Source organism: Trichoplusia ni, chromosome 6 (genome assembly GCF_003590095.1).
Source record: "Trichoplusia ni isolate ovarian cell line Hi5 chromosome 6, tn1, whole genome shotgun sequence".
In the NCBI taxonomy this organism is placed as follows: domain Eukaryota; kingdom Metazoa; phylum Arthropoda; class Insecta; order Lepidoptera; family Noctuidae; genus Trichoplusia; species Trichoplusia ni.
Window position 1 is genome coordinate 8,476,351 of NC_039483.1, and position 25,167 is coordinate 8,501,517.

Sequence of the window (25,167 nt, forward strand, 5' to 3'; positions counted from 1 at the left end):
AGTGTGACGTCACTTATCAGTACATCTTGTAACTAGCAAGTGATGTTATAACCCTGTACCATACATTTCATCATCTTAAGTGCTTGTAATATTCCTTTCTTTTTCTCCTTACAATACCATATTGCTAAGCAATAGATTTACGTTGCACTAATCAATAATTATCCTTACAGACTCAGTACATCACGTGAGCGTGGACTCGTGGACGTCGTGCGAGCGCGCCGCGTCCGCTGCGCTATCCGCCGCCGGCATCGCGCACAACGCAACCGGCTGGTCGCTCACTATGGAACATAATGGACAACTTACTGGTACGCAAACTATAATATAGATAGTTCTAGAAATGTGAATAGTAATTGAAAGTTTTTAAGTTTCGCATTTTTCCATTCAGTCAAATCCGAATCGTTTGTTATAAACTAAATTTACTGTAATATTGCATTGCCTGTACAGAATGGGCGGGCTGCGAGTACGTATTGGACGCAGTGGGCGAAGTAGAGACATGGGCGGCGCTCCCGAGCGGGCGCGCGTCCCCGCTGCGCGCGGGGGCTGCGGGGGCTGCGGGGGCCGCGGGGGGCGCGCGCCTGTCCCCCGCGCGCGACGCCCCCGCGCGCCGCACGCCGCCCGCGCGACACCCGCCGCCCGCGCCGCCGCCGCGGGCCTCCTCCGTCGACACCGACAAGCACTCCAGGCCACAGGTAACCTGACGACTGTCTAAAACAAGCCCGTATATGTATAATTTATTGAGAAAAAAGATTGTATTAGGTAATAGAGGTACTCGACAAAGTTTAATTTATATAACTCATTTTAGATCCCACCACCGGAGCCACCAAAGTCTCGTTCACCAAGCATCCCACGAATGCTTCAAGATTCTATCATCGACGAAGACGGCTCGGAGTATAACTGGCACATTGAGAAGCGCGAAGAATCTCATACAATGACCAAACACAACAACGAATATTCAAGAAAGATCTCACACGACGTTCTGTCTCGAGAGTCGGCATTAAACGAACGATACTTCGAACAAACTTCAGATAAAGTTCGAAGCAGATCTTTAGACAATCTCTTAGGTGACAACCCTGTTCCGCCGCCTAACAAATTGTCAGACTTGGGTCTGTCTCAATCAAGGTTGAACGACCGTTATCACTCTGTGGAAAGACTGGTAGGGGCGCCAAGTGTGACCAGTAGTAAAGGACAGATTGAAATGGAGTATGGCACGGGATCTCGTGCTGTTCCCTCGCGGTACATAAAGTCTCAGTATGCAGGGAAGCGTGCGCCGGCGGGATCGCAGTCTAGCCGCGCCTATATTGAGAAGAGCTCTGAGTTTGGTGGTGTCAGGTAAGAACTTTTATGTAAATAAAAATAAGGATAACATTATTCTCCTTTCTGTTTTGTAGTATCTTTTTATGATAAAGACAATAAATTGCATTTCATTTCTTTTTTTAATGCCTTTTCTCCTCAACAGGTCATCAGCTATGTCGGACACATCAGAGGCCCCGAGTCTTGCGTCTCATGTGCGTCGCGTCCGCGTCCCCAGCCAGGCGTCAGACGTCGACCAGTTCTTAGACGACTTATTCTCACCCGTACTCGATCCTAACATCGATGAAATGTCAGACGCCAGGTCTCTAGCCGCCAGCATCAAGGGAGGCAGAAACTACAGCGACTTCATCGACAGCGTTCTCAACTGCGAATACAATGAGGAAATCGAAACTTTAGGCAATGCTAACGAAGTCCAACAACTTATCAAAGGCGGTGGTAAAGAGGATAAAGACAAAGGAAGGACGAGCAGGAAGCAGTCAAGTGTAGACTCTGTCGATGACTACATCACGAACCTATTCGATCCTATATTTATGAATGACAGTCTGAAACGTCTGACTGACGGTGAAGGCCTATCAGGTGCCATAAAGGGTGGTGGAGCGACGCCTAGAGCTGCCTCAGCTAATACATCAACACTTAGTTTCGGAGCCATGCAGTTGCCTCCCACTATGCCCTCCACTCCTGAAGCTCTGGCAGCAGCTTTAGGTTTGCACCTGCCACCTCCAGGAACGGTCGATATCAATGCGTATCATCAGAATCTACAGCGAGCTTTCTTGCAAAGTGCAATGGCTCAAAATCTTCAAATTCAACAGCAGTTACTGGCACAAAATCAGGCTCTGCAGACCTTGTTGGCGGGTCAGGTCGTGGAACCTTCCGAATCAGAGCCGACATCACCAGTCCGCGCTTCGACAGTTGTTCACGCTCAAGTCCACTCGCCGCCGAGAAACGCTGTCAAAATACGTCGGGAGTCGAACGAGAGTATGTCTGCTGGGGCTCCCCCACCTCCCCCACCACCGATGCCGCCACCGCTACATTCCACTGATCCATCAGAAATAAAGGGCTTCATCGATCCCTACGGCAGAGCTAAGACAGTTCGAATTGGTAAATGGAGATGGCCTCCGCCTAAGGACGCAGTTGGTCAGGACCTTTCACAAGATTTTACGAAATTCAAGTTACGCCAGATCCAGAGGCGTCACACGCCACAAGCGCAGACGAACGGTATGGAACATGAACCACCTCGCGGTCGTTCTAAGTCAGAAACTACCCCTGGAATAGAGTGGGAAGAGTTTGAGGTAGACGGTCCAGTGGTGTCACCAAGCCGGGAGCCGCCGAACCAACGCACTGCCAGACGTAGCTTCGAAATCGGAGCTCAGCGTCCATCACCTGGTAGCGTTGGAAAACTAAAGCTGAGTTCTGAAATGAGGCAAAGATTAGAACGGGTTACCGCGAACCACTCAGTGCGAAGTACATCATCCGCTGCGGAGACGCCGCGAACTATAAACAAATTGGAAGATACTAGGAAGTTGATGTTAGAGAGGCAGTTGGGAGGCGGCGCGCGGTGGGACGCGCCTCCGCCGCCGTTGCCGCCCGCGCCCCCGGGCCCCGCCCCGCCCCCGCCCATGTCCCCGCCGACACCACCGGAAGGGCCCGCCCCGCCGCCGCCAGCGCCTGATGCCTCATCTACTTTCGCACAGCTGAGACGCGATAGAGACACGTTCGGAGTTCACCAGAACCGTGAAGCTGACGATCGTCACGCTTTCTTAGCAAACTGGAATTCGCGGCGCAGAGAAGACTCCGAACCTCCTCGAGATGATTTAGCTACTCGCTTCCTGACGGCGGACAGACGTCACTCTGAAAACAGAGTCAGAGAAGACTGGGGCGATGAGTCCGATGTGCGAAGCTACGATGAGCGAGGCCAGGGTCGCGACGAATGGGACTCAGAATCTGGGCACGACACGACCGGCCGACGAGACAGAGACAACTACTCTGGCCGTGAAGCGTCGGAGATTTACGAAGTCCACACGACAAGAACCGAACGCAGAAAAGAAGAGAACGGTATCGACGATGTGTATGAAAGCAAGCGCTCCCAATTCTATGATGATTTTGAACGATTCGACGGTAGAAAGAATTCTCGAGACATGTTGGTTGGTAAAATGCGGGATAGCCCTCGTTCCGATATTATATTCCCTCCGGATAGTAACGACACGTCGAAAAAAACTGAAAGAGCGACATTCAAAACTCACATGGCGCAGAAGGAGAGAGACAGGAAGCTAGAAGCAGAAAGGAGACAGTCTGTCTCAACGCACGTCACTGATAGAACTGAACATTTAGAACGTACGTATTTAAATACATTTAATATCCTCATAACTGAAAATAGTCCTTAAATATATTACATGTAAGGTTTATTTTTAGGTGATGTACCCGCTCCAGCGGCTCTTTTGCCATCAGACCGCTCTTTCTTGACTTACAGTCGAGTGCCTTGGAAACTGCGTGTGCGCAAGGAAGTGTTTACGCCTCTCGAAACTTATAACGATCCGGCCATATTAGATCTACTTTACGCTCAAGTAAGTTATCACACGGTACCTTAAATAAAAACTATTAAAGACGAGTACTTAAACCTCCGCACCTCTACCCCCTAGAAGCGTGATTAACTCATCTAAAACACTAAAACTCGTACAGCTAAAAATCTTTCTTATCTGGAATAAAATTACAAAATTAAATAACACTACTTGCCGGTTGGACCAAATACTAGTTTGCTTTTCCTTCCATAATGATAATAAGGTTAATTTCAATTCTACTAAAACCATTACCTTCCTACAGATTGTCCACGACATAAACTCCAACCTTCCATCGCTGCGTATCTCGGCTAGCGAGCGTCGCGCGGGCGCCGCGTTCCTGCGCTCGCAGAGCGGCGCGCCGGTCAGGGCCGCCACCAAGCGCCAGGCTGTGGAGATGGCGCGCAACTGGCCCTTCTACTTCGCCAGGCTATTCACCGCGAGGGTGCCGCCGGGAGAGAACGCCGTACTTGCTGTATCACATAATGCTGTCACTATTGGTGTTAAAGGTAAGACTTGTACACATTCTTTGTACGATCAGAATTATTCGGCCAAATTAAACTACAAGGTTCCTGACTAAAATTCTACCTGAAGATCAAGCTCCTCAACCTCTTAACTAATAGATCGTACTCAATATATCATGCTTGCTAGCAAGTTTTAATTAGGCATAGCAGGCTAGGAAATTATCGAGAGCTCCCTCTCTTTATCATATGACTTATTCTCTATATAATTGACAATAATGACAGCCGACAGTCGACTGTAAATGGAGGAAATACTAGGCTCTTCCTACGTATGTATTTCCACTGCAATTTCAGACGCTTCTTCAGTCTGTCTACAGTCTTAGGGTAAGAATTAACAGCCATTCAGGCTCACCTTATAGTTTCTGCAAGCCCTATTAACATTCCTTCGTACGCAGGCCCAGCCGGGCTGACGATCCGCCGCTCCCTGTCGCTCAGCGGTCTCCGCGCCTCGTCCTCAGCCCCGCACTCGCTGCAGCTGTCGTCATCTCGCGAGCCGCCGCTGACGCTGCACGTGCCTCTCGCGCACCACGCACATGCGCTCATCGCTGAGTACGCGCTGCAGTACTCACAGGTAAGATCATTAAATACAGTAGCCAAAAAAAAAAAGAAATTGGAGAACATTAAGAAGATTTAGATTTAACTCGGTCTATCGTGATCGACTGCTAGACAAGGATCTGAAATGAATAGGTTTACTTTAGTATTTACGGACTTGCTGGAATCGACATTTCCTAAATCTATCTCTAAATCAATCTTTATAAATAACCTCGTAACAAAGTCATGCCTGTTTTAACGTTGAAGAGGACTTGATATCTCACAAATTTAATTTTGTGAATACGCTGAATGTAAATTTTGCAACAATATTTACAAATACAAGATTAATAAAAAAATAAGTACCTGATCGGATAAGAATAATTTACCACACACGATATAATTAATCCAATCATTATATCATATCATCTCAGACCGGTAAGAACGCGGCCAGTTATGCAAAGCTTCCTGTACTAAATGACACTGCATTTTATAACTGTCAGTACTTATTAGGCAATTCTGATAAATACATTTAGTTGACTGCGTTATTCAATGGTCTACGGAAATCAATTGATGACGAGTCATCGTTGACATTCGACCTGCTTTGTGAGCTTTTGATACATTGTTAGGTAATACAATCAGGTGATACGCAGAAATAAGTGTGTTAAGAGTCAATAGTGAGAATGGATGGATAGTAAACTTCGAAAGACAGTCGTAGACTTAGCTGTGACTACAGGAACCTATCTCCAAGTTATATAAAGTCTCTTTTAAACTATTAACGCCAGGAAACGCTTCATTAAAATCCTAAAGCATTTTACCATAGTTAAATTGAATTACCTACCTACCACAAATGTTGTTCCTTGTGTAAAAACTCCATCCAAAGGTTTTCTATAAAGGATCGCTCTTAGCGATAAGACCGCCTACGTAGCACTTTGTAACTTTTTTTTTGTATGCGGTATATTACCGTTTTTACAATTCTGATAATGATAAAATAAATAACCTCATTAAAATACGAGTGTGTTAGCGTTAAAGTATTCGAGAGCATTCGCATTACTCTAGCAGTAATATCAGAGCGTCCAGTTAAGAATGCATGTGTAATTATTGCGAGCCCTACTTAGACGTGCCGTGTAAATTAATGTTATTTGCATGAGACATAGAATAACTGTATGGTAACCAGTTACATGCTATGCATGGTGCATTTACTTGTACTGTTTGGTACTAGCTTTTACCTGTGACTTCGCCCGAAGCTTACTACCAACTAGTACTAAATAATCAATTAGCTGGTTTGATTCCTGTGATATTGCTTTTATGTAAAAGAAGCAAATAAAAATCCTCGCTTCGTGTTATCCAGCCAAACGTTTTAAATGTGGATCCTGTCGTCTTAACGTAATGTCGTGAAGGAGATGCCACTCTACGCCTTGTGTTTTGCGTGTGGCTTCCACAACCATAACATACTAAGACGTGGAGGTAGACCCCCTGGCCTGTAAATACTGCAGCCATGGCATTAAAGACTTCAACTAAATAGGCGTATAGTCTTAGATACTGCATTAGCTTTTGCGGTATGTGTATGTGTAACATATTTCTTTTTTCGCCCTATACTATGTGTCGTGATGTCATTAAGTGTCATAAAATTCGAACAGACACAGGTGCTTCCGCATTCATAATATTAGTACGCATGGATAAACATCTGTCGATAGTATTGATTTTTTCTGCCAATTTATCGATTCTGTCCTAAAACCGTAAATCTTTATGATATAATACATCTCTCTTATTAACAAAACGTGTAAGTTTCCATAATATTATTCATATCATATAGTTTTTAAATAAATTATTATGCGCATTATAAATAAAGCAATCAAAATATGAAACGGACATGGTGTCGTTTATAAAAAAGAAAATATGTCTGGTTAGCTATTGCCAGTTTATTTTATTACAAATAAAAAATAAGGAACTGGGAAGGTATGTTTACGGAAATTAGTGGGAAAGTGAAAGTTTTAGATTCAAGAGTATTTAATATTTATTTACTTGTTAACGGTCTTAATAATCTACGTACTTATAAAGGTTTATTAGTTTTGTACATGATTTAAGTTGAAATTACCGAACCTCTATGTAAAAGGTTAAATTATCTGTATATACGGTATACCTTTGCCATTCAAGGTAAAGTGGCAAAAAAAAACAAAATCGACGAATAACTAAATTTGAGCTCATATTTATAAAAGAATTTCTCTGTAGTCTAGATACGCCAAAAAATAAATTTATGCAGCACTCCTAATGACACTTAAAAACATCTAGAATAGAAGACAACTTTAATCTTAAATAATATTAAAACGGAAAATTAAATAATGATACTTAAAGACTAAGTTATGAAGCTATAAAATAAGTTTATCTTTAAGTATCGATTAACTTTACGAGGTTTGCTTTCGTAATTATATAACTCGTGTAAAATTTATTATAATTTTATATTGTTACTGCACCTAAAAGGAGGTTGATAGGTACACGTATTTTTTTCGAGTGCTGTAGTATTTAAAGATCTTTTTCATCTTTTATCATTTTTTATTCAGTTGTCAGTGTGTTGTATGATTTTTGCCATTCTTATTCTTATGAATGTTTTAAAGAGCCAGGTTGTTTATTGTTCTCTTCAAAACCCTCAGTCAATAGTGTGGAGACAAAACTCAATGAGCATAAGGTGCTTAATGAGTGCTTATTAAACACACTTAGAATAGAATTTGAAAATTGCTGTCTCACAATTTCTTTACCTCAATCCGTCATTCAAAATCAAGCCATCTGTTTCCAATACAAATCGTCACGTCAAAACCTTATTTAAAATTCAAATTTCGTTAACAGTTGTATAATAATCATAATAAATCACTCATCATAAGTTTCCTGTACATCTTTCACCTATAAACCTCATAATGCAATCCGGTTGATAACCCTAACCCGCGGCTGCTGATTAGCAATTCAATGAGCTTTCTTAATGAGTACGTAATTGGTACTGTTAGATGAGCAGGGTTATTACAGCCGTGTGCCCGCTGCGTGACCGCTAACTATGTTTACTATCTACCCTCCTTCGTGCTCATTGCGTTTTGTCTGCACAGATTTAAGTAAAGTCTGTTCATTACAAATAAGCAAGTGTTTATGGCGCTGTGCCCTCAATTTACTTGAAACAAATAAGAATCAACCGCTTCGTACAAGCGTTGTGTGAGTAAAAAAACCTTTATTTTAAAGCAGAATGTTTTATATAAAAGTATTAAGACATCCGTGACGATATTGGTATTTCGAATTCGGTATTTAATAACCGTTGTGTTGTGACGCAACAGTAATTTATATTTCATAGCTTGCGCGTTCACGAATCGTAAATGTGTAGTAACACACATCTTGACTGTTTTGTGTTTGAAATGTCTAATGACATTTATGAACAGACGGAATATTTTATATCCATCTAACGGATGGAAAATAACGCTATAAAACTTATTTCAAACACGTAACAAAAAAAAAAACAAATGAAAACACATGTCATGCAAAGCATAAAAGTATTGTACGACAGAAAAAACATTTTCGGCGGGATTCTCAACGGTTCCAAACTTGCACATAGGCACAGATAACTATCATTCAGCCTAATTAGAGCCCCTCAGCTATGTGCGTCCGAGGCAATACCAGCTCCCGTTAAATGGGTCCGTTACGCTGACCGCTCAGATGTAGTGATGTGCCCGCAGGTTCCGCTACACACGCCTGTCTGATAAATGACAGTGGATGTACCGCCTACGCGGCCGCTGGAATGTTAGGCTTTATGCTGACTTGCACTGAAAGAAAAGTAATGCTCGGAGACCTGTGTCATGCGTCAGCATTTATTACTATAAAACTTATTTTGTAGAGAGCGTTTAGGGCATTAATCCATTACTTAATTATTTTTAAGGTTTGAATATTAATTACAAACTGAATTGGTTTGGTACGTCAGCTTTGTTTGTCAAGATTGAAAAAAAAATAAGAATTTACTTGAGGTTCCATAGAGTTAAGTTATATCATTTCCAAATCATTTTTTAAAATGTAAGTACTTATTCAAGCCATGGTGTAGAGAAGATAAAAATAAATAATTGACACAAAATAAACCGAAGTTAATTGAGTAGTCGTAAATTCCTATAAGTAAAACAGCTCACAATTTCTTAAAAAAAGGTGAGTAAACATCAGCGAAATACAAAAGACTTCCACGAAACGCTTTCTAGTATTTTATGCCTGTAATATAACTGAGAAATTGATTATCAGACAAGATACCAAAGTGGGTTTGTAGAACATTTTATATGTTGCCTATAAACTTTGAATACTTACAAACAATATCGATAGTTACATTGATTAGTTCTCAGCGGGTCGTCCTGTTCACACAGAGGTGTAAATCGAGGAATCAATTTAATTTAATATATTATTTATAACCGTGTAATTTACCGGTTTATTACGGATAGGTCTAACCTAGTATATAAATATCTTTCTTACGCTGAAGTACAACGGGAAAATTCTGTTCAATTCTACGAAAAAAGACGACCGCGTCCGGAAAAACCCGAAGATACCCGACCGCGCTTGTAAGCTGCTTTTTACTTTACAATATATTCAATCTAAAGTTAACAAAGCGTCGCTTATCATTGAACTAACCACACAGCAGAGATTACGCCTCGCATATCCGCTGTATTCCTCATCGTGAAAGGCAGTGAACGGTCCCACGCAGTAATACGTGAAAAGCGAATGTAAATTGACAGATTTGCTTCAAGAGATCACTGCGTTTGTGCAAATGACGGTTTCATCACAGTCATCATCATACATCTGTGTTTGCACATTCTGTCTAAACTAATGACAGCGAAATTTAAAACTTTACGCTTGACAATCAAGTTTGGAAAGAATCATCCTTTATTACGCTAACGACATTAAAATTTATATTTGTTATAAACAATTGGTGCATAATGTTGAGCATGACATTTCACACCTCATCGATCCTCAATGTTTTATTGCAACTGTAACCTACTTTTATCAAATATTCAAAATGCAAATCGAGTATTCCAAAATGAGGAATTTATCATTGCCACTGATAATAGCAAATAATAACCGGTATCCTCGAACGTCGGTGTTTGCGTTTCGTAGCGTAGGCACAACATTCGGAATGATATCGTCACGATCTAGTTTTCTCACGTATCTCTATAATAAAACGGGCAAGGTCAAACAATAACACCGGCGATTCATTATAATATGCAATACAACAATAGTGATAAAAAACCGGCGTCCACCATAAGTCACCATCGACCTCAACCCGAGATGACAGCGACAGTGGCGTGCGGCGGCGGCGCGCAGTCCCTCGGCAGCCGCGCACGCGCGCGCACCATGCAGCGCCCGCGCCTCTCGCTCGCGATGCGCGACAACTGGCGCCACCTGCAGCGCCTGTACGGCCTCGACCTCGACTGTGATGACTGCTCACCCCCGCGCCGCGCTCCCAGCCTCGACTCCCTCATCAACTCTTCGGAGGGAGCCGCCTCCAGCGCCGATGCCTCCGCGCCCGAGGACTCGGACTCCGGGGCCGACACGCGCGCGGACCCGGACCCACCGCGCAGGAAAGCACACGCCAACCCTGAAAGGATAACAAAGAAGTGTCCGCAAAGTTTCTCATCATCGTCCAGCGGCCACATGGAGACGATTCATGAAGAAACTACGGAACCAAAAGTGTCTGTGAAGGAGATTCTCGCGAGATTCGAGAATCTTACTGAAAATACACAGGTAACAGTGTTTGTGTGTTGTGGTCCGGATGAAATGGGGTGAACAGGTTTGAAAGTAATTTGTTATTAAGCTGCGTGCACCAGTTAGCGGTACATGCGATCTGCAAACGTTTCCATCGATTTCCTTAATCAGCTGTTTGAAAACAAACACGCCGCAACGTGACATTACGACATTTGTTTTGTAATTTGGTTGCTGAATTTAGGTGATCGTGATTTAATTATTTATTGAAAACAACGATAACGAATGCATCATCTTTTTTGGTCGCCGTGATGCACAAACGCTTTCGAATCAGCGTCGATGATCTCGCTGTGTAATCGATCTATTCATGAGGTTCAATACATTATTGTTCTGTTACATTTCTTGTCATCACATACATCTCGTGACAAACAAAATTAACAATTCAGTTTCTTTTGTCATCTATTTAAATAACTAATTTGCTTTTTATGTGCACCAAGCTGCATTCGCTTTCATTTCAAATGTATCTGAAGTAATGTTTGCATACGTCTGTTGGACGTACAAGCAATTTAAAATCCTTCCGTAAAATAGATTTATTACGTCAGACCATCAATTTTTAATTTACATTATTTTATAACGCTTTTATTGAACACGAAATATAATCAATATAATCTGCTTGATCGTACATTGAATTTGGTAGCATTACATTTGGAAAGCAGATTTCTCTTATAAATGTAAAAACTATTACTTAAACAAAGACTTGACGATGACTACGGAACATCTGATAGACACGCACTAAAGAAAACGCTGAATAAACTGCATCCTAAATCTTAAATGTGTGACAAAGAATTTTCAAATTATATTTATACACAACCAGTTTGCCCCGAAAATATGAATAGATAACGTACTTCTCAGCTCTCAAATAAAAGCGCTGAAATTTACCTAACATAAATATATCAGAAAATACATTGTTAAACTTTGTAGATTGTTCGCCAGTCCTTAAGACTTGCCACACAAAAGCATTAAACCAAAGTTCTTCATACCATACAATCCTAAATCCGTGTCGCAACAAAAGTCGTCTATCTATCTATTGAAGCGTCTGAATGGTGTTCAGATTTTGCCTATCATGAATTGCCCTTTAGCAAATACCATAGCACATTGAGAACTCCAATAAGTCTTACGTAAGGAGTTAGGAAGCTGTGTTCGGTGATTAGCGCACGCGACAGGTATCTGACCCTTCACAAGTCAAGGCGAGGCAGTAACTCGACTGCACAAGTTCTTTGTGAACATTTCATAGACTAGACATTTATAAACGCTGACGATAACAGTTGGCTGTTTAGCCCACCTTTTGCTAAAGAAACGAATGATGTAACTTATTAATTATATCATAATTAATCATGAAGATATTTTTCGCTTGGATGGTTTGCCCTTCTTTTTTAGAGTCACACGAATTGAAATTTTCGTCTTTAAATTTTACCTAAGTTCTCATAGGTTACGTACTATAATAGCTGATATTGTTTAATTTAAATACAGTGTGCTGTCTTACAAGTCTTGTTCCGCATTGTGCCGATACTCCCAGACAAAGTTCCAAGCCAGTGAGTCGAACACATACAAAAGATGTCCGTACCGAGTTAATACCCTTTAATTATAAATAATGACTTTAAAAACTGTTTGTTTTGATGTTTATTGTATTATCTACTTTATAGCGTGGCCAGATTAACTCGGTCCCCGCTAATATTGCTTATAGTTTCGTTGCGCTGATTTCAAGGTATACTTTCCTTTGACTATCGTGTCTAGAGTTATAATATAAAATCTATTTAACTTGTTATTAGAACTTGGTAACACAAAATGGCTCGTTATCGTTAGTTAAATGTGTATGTATGTAGTGGATTAAATGGAGTAAAAAAAATCGATGATTTTATGCCTAAAAGCAAAATATTTTTTTAAATATCCTACTAAATTATTGTTATTGGTGTTGCTAGTATAAATCTTTGTCAAAAGTAATACGCGTATACCGAAATTTTGACTTAATACATAACCTATTACCGCGCGATTAAAGTTTTTAAGCTTCGAGAGTACCTAAAATCTATTTTATTCTAGTTAATTAAGAAAATTAACTTCGTGAATATTGTCTGCTGGGTGCCAATAACTTTATTTAAAAAAAGAAAAAATCAAATCAATCAATTATACACTATACTACTATACTCTAATAGAGTAAAGGAATTGTTCCTAGAACAATTCCTTTACTCTATTACTACATAACAAAGCTTATCTTTCCTACAGTAAGTTGCATCATAGCATTGCGTTATGGACATGTATATTGTGTCCACTGTCAATTCATCAATATATCACGTACATCGCTGACGGTCCATTAATTTGTCATATTCAACTGTTTATGACGAATTGACAATCGAGTGATTGGTATTGCCATGATTGTGATGAACTGATCTGTGTTGCCACATACTTCCGAATTCCAATTTCAATAGACTGATTAGATTTAAATACAGGAGTATTGTGATTTAACAATACCAAAATTCTATATAAAATACAAGGTTGTGAGCAGGGTTTTAAAAGTCTTGCAAAATAACACATCTTTTCAGTTTATAAAAAAAAATCAGTATTTGATGTGCCTTACGTACATAATTATGGTACAAGCAGATTGCATTTAAACGAAAAAAAAAAAACTTATGCATCGGCTAATGATAATAAAAACAGCTGCAATCGTCAGTAGTGGTCAGTGCTAAAAGTGAAAACCACAATCACCTTTCTTTTCTTCAAAAGCTGTGCCGGTAATATAATACCCATTACCAAATACACCCTCATCACAGGACCATCAATTCTCATAATAACAGCAATAAAAGTGAAACACGTCACAGTCGCCGCGTGCGCCGCGCCGAGGGAAAGTTGATATGCGTATGCGCACTTGATGCTGTCAATACTATGCTTACTATTGTATGTTATTGTGGTGTAAGTGTTATGTCGATTGTTGTTTTTTGGTGTTTGGAAAAGCCTAAGCTGATGTTGATTTCTTCTTCTCTTTCATCTTTCAATAAGAACGGGAATTCATTGATATTGACAGTATTGAATGCTTGGATTCTGTTTGTCGTTCGTTTGAAGTTCGATTGTTTGGACTTGTTTGGAATCGGAGTTTTGCATATCTCATATTCTTTAGTTATTATTTCAATCCCATCCATGCTTCTTCTAAAAATCGTTTAGTGTGTTTAATTTATATATGCTTAGATTTTAATAATTCCGAATTACAAGAATGTATATTTTATTTCAAGTTGAAATCCTTTAACCTCTCTTGTTGCCTGCATCGACATTGATACATTGTGTAGTTAGCTCAATAGCTATATGGCACATCTTAATCGTAGCACCAAAATTGCCTTGACCGTATACCCAATACCGCTTGTAAATTCAACTTAACCACAACAAAGGCACGGGCCATCCATCCACATGCTGACACAATGCGACCAATAGCTAATAGTCTGGGCGTCGAGGCCTCGGCGACAATCGCAAAGTTAATCGGACCGTAGATCCGTTTCCTCTTTACTGGACCCGACATGGTTTGCGGACGAATTAGCGATGCCGTGTGAAAAGTACATCCTTCTGTATATAAACAAATATGTACATATAATATGTTTATATACATAGCTAGTGCGCATACTGTGCAGTGGCTATGTGGTGGAGTAGTACCTTATTAGATGTTGGCTTGTCTATGTCTATTCAATGGCAAAATGCAATGTCTTAAATAGTCTAAATTAACCGCGAGATAGACCGAGATCATCGAAGAATTCTCCATTTCGAAAATAATATTAAAATTGTAAAAGAAACTCTCATACGCGAAATTACGTGTATCTCTATCAGAATACATTTGAAGTTGCGACTCGAAAGCTCGTCACATATATCGCGAATCGAGAGGTAAATCGATCTCAATCGTTATCGTTCCTAATCGATGTAACGGCGTGATTGACACACTGAGAACACTAGACTATCGTAATTCAGGCTGTCTTCGTTGCTTTATGATCATAATGTCTTTTAGATAATCTCTTTAGTCAAAGGTGTGCAATGAGAACGCTCTAAATATAAATATGTTCTTTAAATTATAATCGAAACACCAACTGACTCGACAAAAGCCAAGTTAATGTTGCGTAATGGATGTTTAAACCATTATAACAATAATTGTTGTTATTGTGTGGTGTGTACTTGAAAAATCATGCAATATACCTTGACCCTTACCCGTGATATTAAGTATAAATAAAAAATACTTAGGTAATGGATTTTCAATTCTTTTTAGGGTTCCGTACCTCAAAAGGAAAAAACGGAACCCTTATAGGATCACTTTGTTGTCCGTCTGTCCGTCCGTCTGTCCGTCCGTCCGTCCGTCCGTCCGTCTGTCAAGACCCTTTTTCTCGGGAACGCGTGGAGGTAAGAAGCTGAAATTTATATCAATTACTCAGGTCTACTGTCCCTTGAAGCTGTGAAAAAATCAAACTTCTAAGGCAACGCAATCAAAAGATACAGCCGTTTATGCCGCAAATTTTCGACACTTGCAAGGGAATCAAAACCTACAGGGTGCTTCCCGTGAACTCAGAATCTTGAAATTTGGCATGAAGCAACGTTTTATAGCCCACATAAAGGAAAAATTCCGAAAACCTTAAATTTTTAGTTACATCACATAATATTTTTTTTTTAATAATTTTAAACTTACTACCTATTTCCTCATAAACGCGTAGAGGTATTAAATTGAAATTCATACCAAATACTCAGGTCTATAATACCTTTAAGCTGTAACAAAATCAAACTTCTATGTCAACGCAATCAAAAGAAACAGCAATTTAAGCTGCATATTTTGAAACGCGCGAGTACTCGCAAGGGAATCAAAACCTAAAGGGTACTTCCAGTCGACCTAGAATCTTGAAATTTGGCATGAAGCAACGTTTTACAATCGAGTCATATATATTTATATGACTCGATTGTCGTAATGAACGAACTTTGTAAACCTTGCAGGTTTGTACGGAACCTTCGGTGCGCGAGTCCGACTCGCACTTGGCCGGTTTTTTTTATTGTGATTCATGTGTTTTATTAATATTAATATTGATATTACAAATACACAAACTCTTCTTCGATATAAACGAACCAAATTATGCAAAACAGTGTATTGTGGATATAACATGCCAAGCCCGCGAGATCTAGCGAAGGGCGGCAATTACGCGTTTAGCAGAATACCGCAAATTAAATAATAATCGTTGTGTTTCCGCCAGCTTCCATTAAATCAGTCGACTCGTAATACACCTTAACACAAGCGATCTCATACAGGAAACCCCTTGATTATGTTCACCATTCAATCCATTCGGACTTCCTGTCGTTGTAGTTCTTTTTTCTATAAAATTATCGATTTTTATCTTAACAGTACAATCGCAGGATAATGGCACGCAATTTGCTTTGTCTAAGCAATTCTTGTCAGGTTTTAAACAACATATAATGCCTGTAAAGGGTTCTCTATTTAAATAAAATCGGTTTCGTAACGGTTGCCAAGAAAAAAATCCCCTAAAATTTAACAAGGAAGTTAAAATCCATAAAGTTATTCCGTGGTTTAACGTATCGAAAACCCTATTCCGTTATTTTTTAAGTTGATTATCGTACGACATCAACACTACCTGTAATGACACCTGTTACGTCGTAACAGTAGGGATGCGCACGCGCCGGCCCGTGCTTCCTGTCCGTTAAACGAAGGGTCTGTCAAGTTCATGGGACACCTCACAAGTAACTGCGGTTGAGAGTAACCGTGTTTTTGTATAAACAATAACAAATAAGACGAAACTTTTTGTAACAAAGATGATGATTTGTAAATAAACGATGTTCGAGTCCCTATATTGATTAGGTGAGGCTTGGCTTGATTCCCAGCTAGAGTCGAAAGATCCCGTGGCTCTATCTTAGGCAGTTGAAGGGCTCAGAATGTTTTTAGTCAGCGAGAACCCGACGTATCCCCACGATGAGCCCTCAACTTGGGTTGAAGTCATCGTTTCATCCTGGCAAAAGGCTTGATTCGGTGTGATCGTGGTAATCTATGAAAGCCAGGAAGGCTTTCATAGATTGCCCTTCGGCAATAGCTAACGGAAAACAAGTCTTGTAGTTAGCTGGCAGGAGCTTCTCCTTCCTCTTCTTCGTCCTTCTCCTCAGGACGTGTTTTGATGTGACCAAGGAATCTATAAATCGTCTGAATCTGTTATAGTATAGTATAATATAGTTAGTATATAACTATTATTTAGTTTGCAATTTTAGGATCTGTAGTGAACAAGTAAAAAGCAATACCAAGTTTAATAGCGTCTGTTAGCTTTCTCGCTGTTTTAAGTAGTACATGATAAAATGCAGTGCGAAATACTTGCACCGTCTCTGTATCTGAATACGGAAGAAAGAAAAAGAGAAATTGAAATCTTACTACGTTGTAGTATATTTATTTTCCCTCGCTTGCTATGAACTCCCTATGGGAAAGAGAGGTGTGACACTACGCATAATTAACGCGATTTATAGTCCCAGTTGTATGATTACCCACGGAGAGAATGCACAAGCGATTCCGTGGTGTTTTTAATCTTTGCAAGTCCATCATATCCCCATACCGTCTAAGTGTCTACCCTCGGCGTGGGTTAAAATCATTACATAGTCACAGTTACGAGTCGTGACCAAAAAATCCCTTGTACCAAGTTTACATCAAAATGATTAATTTTAAATATTATCGTAATCTAGTTCGTTATGCTCGCTACGTATGTGGAGAACTGTGACGTTTCACTTTAGAGGCGGCCGACTTTCGGCAATCGTGGGCCTCCACTACCCAGTACCAGTAATTGACAATATCTACTAATTGTTGTTATAAAGAGACCGTGACGGGGGCACTCTCTCGCTTTCCACACGTAGCCATCGTAAAAACACTGGTTTGTTGTAATTCCGCCTTAGGGCAGCTCATGTAACGTCACACCAACTGTGAAATTGAAATACGTTGGGATTTGTAATTATTATTTTGGAATTCCACGACTGGGCTCACAAATATACCGTACTTTATGAAAGGAACTTATTAGAACAGTTATTTGTACGCTATGATGCAATAATACATAATTGAAGCCATGATACGATATTAATTGCATGCAACAAACCTTAGCTAATGATAATTCAATATATTTCAACGTAATCTCAAAACTACATACAATTTACCTGGCCACGGCAATTGTAGTCAAGTCTAATTAAATGTCGTTGCCGGACTGATTATATCATTTTACGATCAAAGGAAGTCGTGTATTATAGAAAATTGCTCCTAAAATGCAAATAATCATGCAACACGCCAGTTACAGTCACTGTGATTCAAGGTGCATTATTACAGACTAAAAATGTTACCTATTTTCATTGTGAAACCCCTGCATCCCAAAACTAAATTTCTAACTACCGAAGTCGCTTACTAAATATAAAAAACACTATTTTTTATTCCCCTGTGCCAACAATATGGCTCTAAAGTTAGGATATTAATGCGTAGTTACCTCATTAAAATCGAACAAGGAATCGTAACATTATATTAGATCATTAAAATGCAGCTATAAAAAGAGAAATCATTTTCCCACAATCGCACTTCATATCATTTATAAACAATGATGCAAGAAAATACGTGTACGACCTTTCTCGTAGGCCGTAAATCAGGCAGTTTGCCTTGACTGCAACTCCTCATTGAACGCTTACAAACCGTTTGTGAACGCTCAAATTACTATTGACTGCTTAGAAAATATTTTCACATCACTTAAACGATTTGTTCATCACTTAATCAATTTAGCTTCTTTTATATCTTGCGTTTGTCATTATTGTATTGATTTATCAATATAATGATTCATAGCATTTTTCATTGATCATTATTTGAGTTTGCGTCACAATAGCTATGGTACGACATTATATGATTGTGTTTTTCTTTATAATCCCAAAAAATGCTATTTAAATAAAATTATTATAATAATATCATTCTGTTTACATCAGTCGAAAACCAAATTACGTAACAAATGAACCATCTAATGCAGTTGAAGTTAATTATTTCCTTAATGTTTACCACTTAAAGCATCTTTAAATATCGTGCAAAAATGTTTGATGTCTCGAATTTATGCAAACGTTCTGAGAAATAAAGAATAAGAAGTACCAACATGTCTGTTTAGAGCCACGCATTGTCACCGGAATCGATTACTTTACTTTTCTCTCTTGCATTATTTATAGATAGGTCTCTCGTAAAAGTTAATTCAGGAAATAGGAAGGACAAGTCGAACAACATGTAAATGGATATTCCATTATTTAATTGGCAAGCCTGATGGAATGAAATTGGATTTTTTTTCCTAAAAAAAAACAGAAAATTCACTGGAGATTCTGTTATTGACTATTTTATATTTCCTTGTTTTAATAAAAATAAAACTTAATCGTATAGTGAAGCAAATTCGAAAATTTTTAATTAAAAGTACAAAACATAAAAACTACAATTTGCATTAAATTTATCATTTAAATGCATTTACAAGCGACAAACCGATGTCAGTCATTCCCACGGAACTAACTCAGTAGCGAGATAAATCTTTAATTCTCACACAAACTCAAACTATCTTAAATGATCTCAAGTGTAAAAGGTCACGATTACAAATCTTCTCTCAAGTCACAACATGTCTCAACATCCATCTATGCTTAATCATATTTCACGGTAAACGTGTTCATAGATAACTTGTGAAGAGAAAGTAATTTCGGCCTGTAATAAAGTCATTATAAAATACACTTACCACAGACAAATCTAGAAGCAGAACGTTTCAAAACTTTTTACGCGCGTGTTTTATTAATGTGGCGTAATTTGACTGTAATATAATATTATTATGCAGAACTTATTAAATTGTTATCTATTGCGATGGTGAAAAATGTGAAAATCTCATATTTTAGCGTTTTCAGGGTTTTCTCATCTGTAATTTGATAATGTAAAAACATCAGATTTTTTATTCCTATGCTCTACATATTTTTATTGATTGCGTCGAAATGTTACAAATAAAGTTCGTGAAAATTACTGATACAGTGACTTCTTGACATCGGTATACTTTAAATTAAATGTACAAGTATGAGTAAAGTATCGAATTCACATGCAGTTTTCAGTCACCTATTAAAGTACAAATCAATTCACATAGCAACACTTGGCTTTCAAATAAAACTTGCGATCGATCGTTAATTTATTTCATCATAGTCGTTACTTCAATAATAACGTTTATTTTATTAACTGTGTCTGACATTAAAGACTGCAGATATCTGCTAAATAATTTTTTTAAAGTGCCTCTGAAAAAAAATGAAGAGATTGAAAATAAATATTTTTTTGAATATATTTTGATTTTGGATTTTGCTGTGATAGTCATAAAATTGTAATACATTTGACATTAACGACATTTGTTTTATTTATAAACATACTAGCAATAATCTTCACGGTAAATAATCTGTTTCATAAACCAAGCTACGAGTATATCTCAGGCAGTTAATCACATCACATTAATAACCATGGAAAGTTAGGTCTAGGAAAAGTAAATATAGAAACAGGTTGTTATAAAATAATACGAAGGAAGTTCCGCGTATACAAATGTCTCGACCAAACATGTTGCATGACTTAGATCGACTAGTTACTGGTCGAGATTAGATCTGTGATTGAAATTTAATTATGATAGATCATTGTTTTATTTAATGATGTAGAAAAATAAAATGCGAAATGATTTATTACATTTTGGGCTATGCTGCTTTCGATAATCTGCTTCTTACTTAATATAAGATGAGAATATTTTGACGGAGTTTGAACCAAAAAAAATATACCCAAGTCCCAAGAGACACCATTTCAGAATGGAATTTTGTACATTGTCTTAATCAATTTGAAAATCGAAGCGCTACGTAGGCGCTGCATAAATTGTCAATCTCCCTTCAAAATAATTATAATTATCTAATAACAATGTATGTTTTGTACGTGCACCAAGTTATTTTAATATATGTGCATTGTACTTTGATACAAAATATTTGCCAACGCATATATTATAGCCGGTTGAGCTAAATGCGCACCGGACGCACATTATTTTAAGTATGACTATTTGAATTTGATACCACCATACAACGTCAATCTGTCATTTTATGGTAGACTACGTACATACACTACAGTATGTACATATTTCCATTTTAGTCTATACAGCCAACGTTTAGGCCAAGGAATGTATGATCTCAATACCAGATTGAAGTAAAACTTAGAATAAATTCCATAACATGTAAGGTAAATGTATGCCTTAATTATAACCCGACCAATTACAAGTGCCATTATTTGCCATAAGATGTCATTTTGTCACTACCTTTTTAATTTTACCACATGCTTGTTACATGCTGCAAAAGTGCTAAATACACTAAACGTTTATTGTGGGTCATGTTTGTAATATAATTTGAGTAAGAGTTCAAAATGGCGTCGTGTTAGGACAATTTGCAACGCAATATCATCCTTGACGAGTCAATATTAAAAAAGCATGGTCATGGGTCAATGTATTTCTGTTAGTATAATGATTAGGAATGTTTTATATTATAAAAATGTATTAGGTAAATAATGTTTTGCTCTAACTATTAAGAGTACCTATAATTATTCACCTGGTAACAGACATACCAGGAAGGAAGGTTTATGGTAAACAACTTTATCCACGGGTATACGGTATTTAGTAGTATATCTCATAAGTGAATTCAATGAACTTGACGATATTTAAACGTAAACTGCTCTAGCCAGAAGATAGTCTAGTGCACTTATATGCTACATAGGTAAACGCAGACACTAACTCTACATTTTTATAGACAATCGCAGGAACCAAGCACAGACCTTAGAGAAAATCGAACTTTATAAGCCAAGTGAGATGTTGTAAAAAAGTTTAAAATAGAGATAACAGCAATCGTCTTAACCACAGCTAAACGCACATGATCTATAAATCCATCACTCTATTAACCCAGCCCCCACATGTTATACTAGCTCTATAACTCACGGTTCACGTGATCCACCACCATACAATGTTGTTTCGAGGGAAATGCATTCATTAATCGATAGACAGAAAGCTCTACACTTTCTCGAGCGCTACCAATGAACGACCCGCCCCTAATTACCCGCTCCATTGACGCACGTACGTGTAGATATTTTAATACGCGCTTCGGCGAACCAGTAATGGATGCAAGATCAATCGAGATAGTTTAAACTGTTGTTGAAATCTTGATGCTTGTATCGCAAAAAGGTGTTGATATAAGAAGATTAAATATGTTTTATAATAGCATCGCTTGCTAATGAAACACGTGTTGATTTCTATCGGGCATGGCGTGATCATGGCAAATCGTAATTTTTCTGTATCTTGAATTAAATCTACAACTTTTTAATACTATTTTAATTAAGCCATTAAGAAGAGACAGAAAGAAACATGTTCCGACATACTTCACTGCATTGCAGTGTCTATGAATTGTACGTGTTCAGAAACGCTCAATACATGAACTCTAAGAAGGTTTATTCTTAAACTATAATTTAATGTTTTTTTATTATTCAACACGAGCTCTCCTAAACGTCGATAATTGCCTACATTAAAACATTTACAGGTGACATCCTATTAGACGTTTGTATTACAAAGCTTTCTTAAAGAAATATATCGGGGCTTTCTGCAATGACAGTTCACTTTTTTCTATTATTAACGTGTGTGTACGTGTTCGGAAAAGGTCTTATTTAAGTGCTTATCAACATTTCACATTGAATGGCTTATAAATTATTTTCTAATAGATATATTATCACGTCATCTTGTTCACTATTTAAAAGCCCTTTAAAGAAAGCGATTTAAATATTGTTAATCATAAAATATCGAAACCTCCTACAATAATTTGTAAATATCAAAACATGATGAAATATTAAAACATTATGGATCGATGTTACAGATTAGTTCCTTCATGTCTCCAAAGCCGGGAAAAACTCGACTCTCCTCTAGTAAAATATGTCGGTAACTTTTCTTCTACCAACATGTAGGTATTATTATGTTCACAAGTTTGTCCACTGGCAATGTTAATCCGAAGTATCCCGAACCAAATTCACATATCGTCGGGGATGACATAAGTAGCGTCCGCGTGTCTCCAATACCTACACCTTTTCAGGGGACGTTTAAAACTGAATTACCTTCACTTTGTAACTAATACAGCCGCGGAAACATAAATTAGTTACATTTGTCATATGTAAGTGGAATTATCCGATGCTAGTTATGCAGATTAGCCATCGATCTGCTATCCCCGCTATGTCCGTATATTTAAACTGTATCTGCAATCCGTTTGTATACAACCTAATTATCATTGACCAGACGATTGCCGGGCAATACGTAAACGGAACTTTCCTAGCAAAAAACGTGTTGTGGTACGCGCAAGATTCTTGGAAACGACAACATAATTCCTAGTAGAGGTCAGCTAGACATCCGCGCTTGAACTGGGGAGATAAACTGGTACATGAAGAACCATGTTTTGGATTCCTAACGAATCTTTTTAACATTTAGGTATACATGGAAGGAAAAGTGGTGTTTGGTGTGAACTACATAAGCAGCTTTACGTAACAAATATATTTGAATTTTCTAGCGACCGTTGAAGAAGAAAAACTGCGAGCAGGCTATCTGCAGATTATTCAAAAAAACATAGTAATGTATCTTACAGAAAACCCTAAAACAGAAGCAAATAAAATATGCGTAAACGAGCTCGTTAATAATTATAAGTGTGATTCTACACAACCATTTCAGCCCCTAATTGCCCCCTGTCTAGTCACCATTCTGGTATCTCGGTTCATCACGTACAGTCGTAGATACATTCACAGCTAGGTATTTGGATATATCATCCACATTCTATCTTGATATGGTGGTACATTTGTCCGGTATGCGAAGTGAAGATGTGTAGTCATTACGTCATTAGCAAACGGATGGAAGACGGGCCTTTACGATCACAAATTATAATGTTATTCATATTTCTTTAATATTCATTCATATGACACTGTTAAAACTATTTTTAGATAAATAATTCTGGTAAAAGTTTTGCTATTTAAATAATTCGAAACCAATAACATATTTTGTTTCTAATGTACAATCGTTTATATAACATTTTACACGTATAAAAGTAGGCTAAGTATGTTAATAATATAATTAATCATAACAACATGTAATTTTAATTTAAAATTATTTGCATTGTTGTAAATTAATATCCACATTTTTGGTAAATGTTTGCGACCAAGAAGACTTCCGGTTTCATTGTTCATTTACATGACTGTTATGAATAAATATGTATTTATATTATCTATAAATAGCTGTACATTGCATTAGTTCGGTGGTACTCTTTGCTCGCCATCGTGTACTGTGCTGCCATCTCTGTATGACTTGTGAAAGTTAACCACGTTAGTTGTTCTCTTTCGAAATAGATGGCGCTGTTACATTAAACAATATGAATGATCAATTCCATGGTGACCTGGGAAACTTAATCAAAGTTACGTATAGCTAAATATTTCCGTTAAATATATATGTTAATTATTATAATACGGTTTATATTATACACTCTGATGAATTGTGTGTTCCATTTCGTAGGATAATTTATACAAATTTTATTCGTTTTTAAAAGGGTTACTTGTCAAGCTTACAATGTGTTATAACTTATGGGCAACGTAACTTGAATTGTATGTTTTTAATTAGTATGTATTCAGTGAATTGTTCACGATGTGCGCCAGCGCAGTGTTCGTTATGAAGAACTGGGGCATTTATGAATTTATGTTTTTAATTTTATATGAACACCAAATCTATATTTTGTTAACATCTGCCTACAGTAATTAGTAAAAGTAGAAATGGCAGTTAATTTTTTTCTTTTGTTTCTAACTTGGTATTAGCCATAGTTCCGCTTCACAACGAGCCTATATTAACTGATTAACGTCGGTTATGTAAAAAGTATCGGATAATCAGTCTAATTAGCATAATTTACAATGATTATAAGTTCTACGAGCGTGGAAATAAATCTTGCCTAGTAGAGCGCGATAGAAAAAAACCCATAACTATCTCTCATTCACCGCAGAAGTAAATCGATTAAAAAGACTAAAAGAATTCGTGTTACGAAAGAAATTAGCGATTAATCGGAGCGAGCACATATAGATTGCATCAATATTTATAAAGATGGTGGCGGGCTTGCGGCGCGAGCGAGGCGCATACCGCCGCTGCACCTCGCGAATGCAGTGCGGAAATTGCACTATCGAAAAAAACAATAGAAATTGTATCGTCAGTTTTTAGTACCGTGAAAGTGGCAACATTGAGTCGCGGAGTTCAAGTTTCGAAAAACAACGTCAATGGTTTGTGATACTGCGAATACACGAATTGTGATTAATGTGTGCTGGTGAACGAAATAGTAAAACATGGAGAACTTTTACGATGTTATCAGGACGCTTAGCAGGAAAACTTTGAAACGAAAACCAAAGGTACTATCCAAGTATCCATAGTTGCTATTTAAATTCATTG

The 25,167-nt window shown here is 38.1% G+C and overlaps 1 protein-coding gene across 1 annotated transcript in view; it reads left to right on the forward strand.

The window, feature by feature from the left end:
* LOC113494732 (unconventional myosin-XV) overlaps positions 1-25,167 on the forward strand; it is an 83,949-nt gene that overhangs the window by 41,934 nt on the left and 16,848 nt on the right. The window contains exons 16-23 of the mRNA XM_026873173.1: positions 171-305; positions 445-537; positions 616-689; positions 803-1,329; positions 1,457-3,642; positions 3,721-3,872; positions 4,129-4,372; positions 4,780-4,955. Of these exons, the coding sequence (XP_026728974.1) occupies positions 171-305; positions 445-537; positions 616-689; positions 803-1,329; positions 1,457-3,642; positions 3,721-3,872; positions 4,129-4,372; positions 4,780-4,955 (3,587 nt within the window). The remainder of the gene's footprint in view (positions 1-170; positions 306-444; positions 538-615; positions 690-802; positions 1,330-1,456; positions 3,643-3,720; positions 3,873-4,128; positions 4,373-4,779; positions 4,956-25,167) is intronic.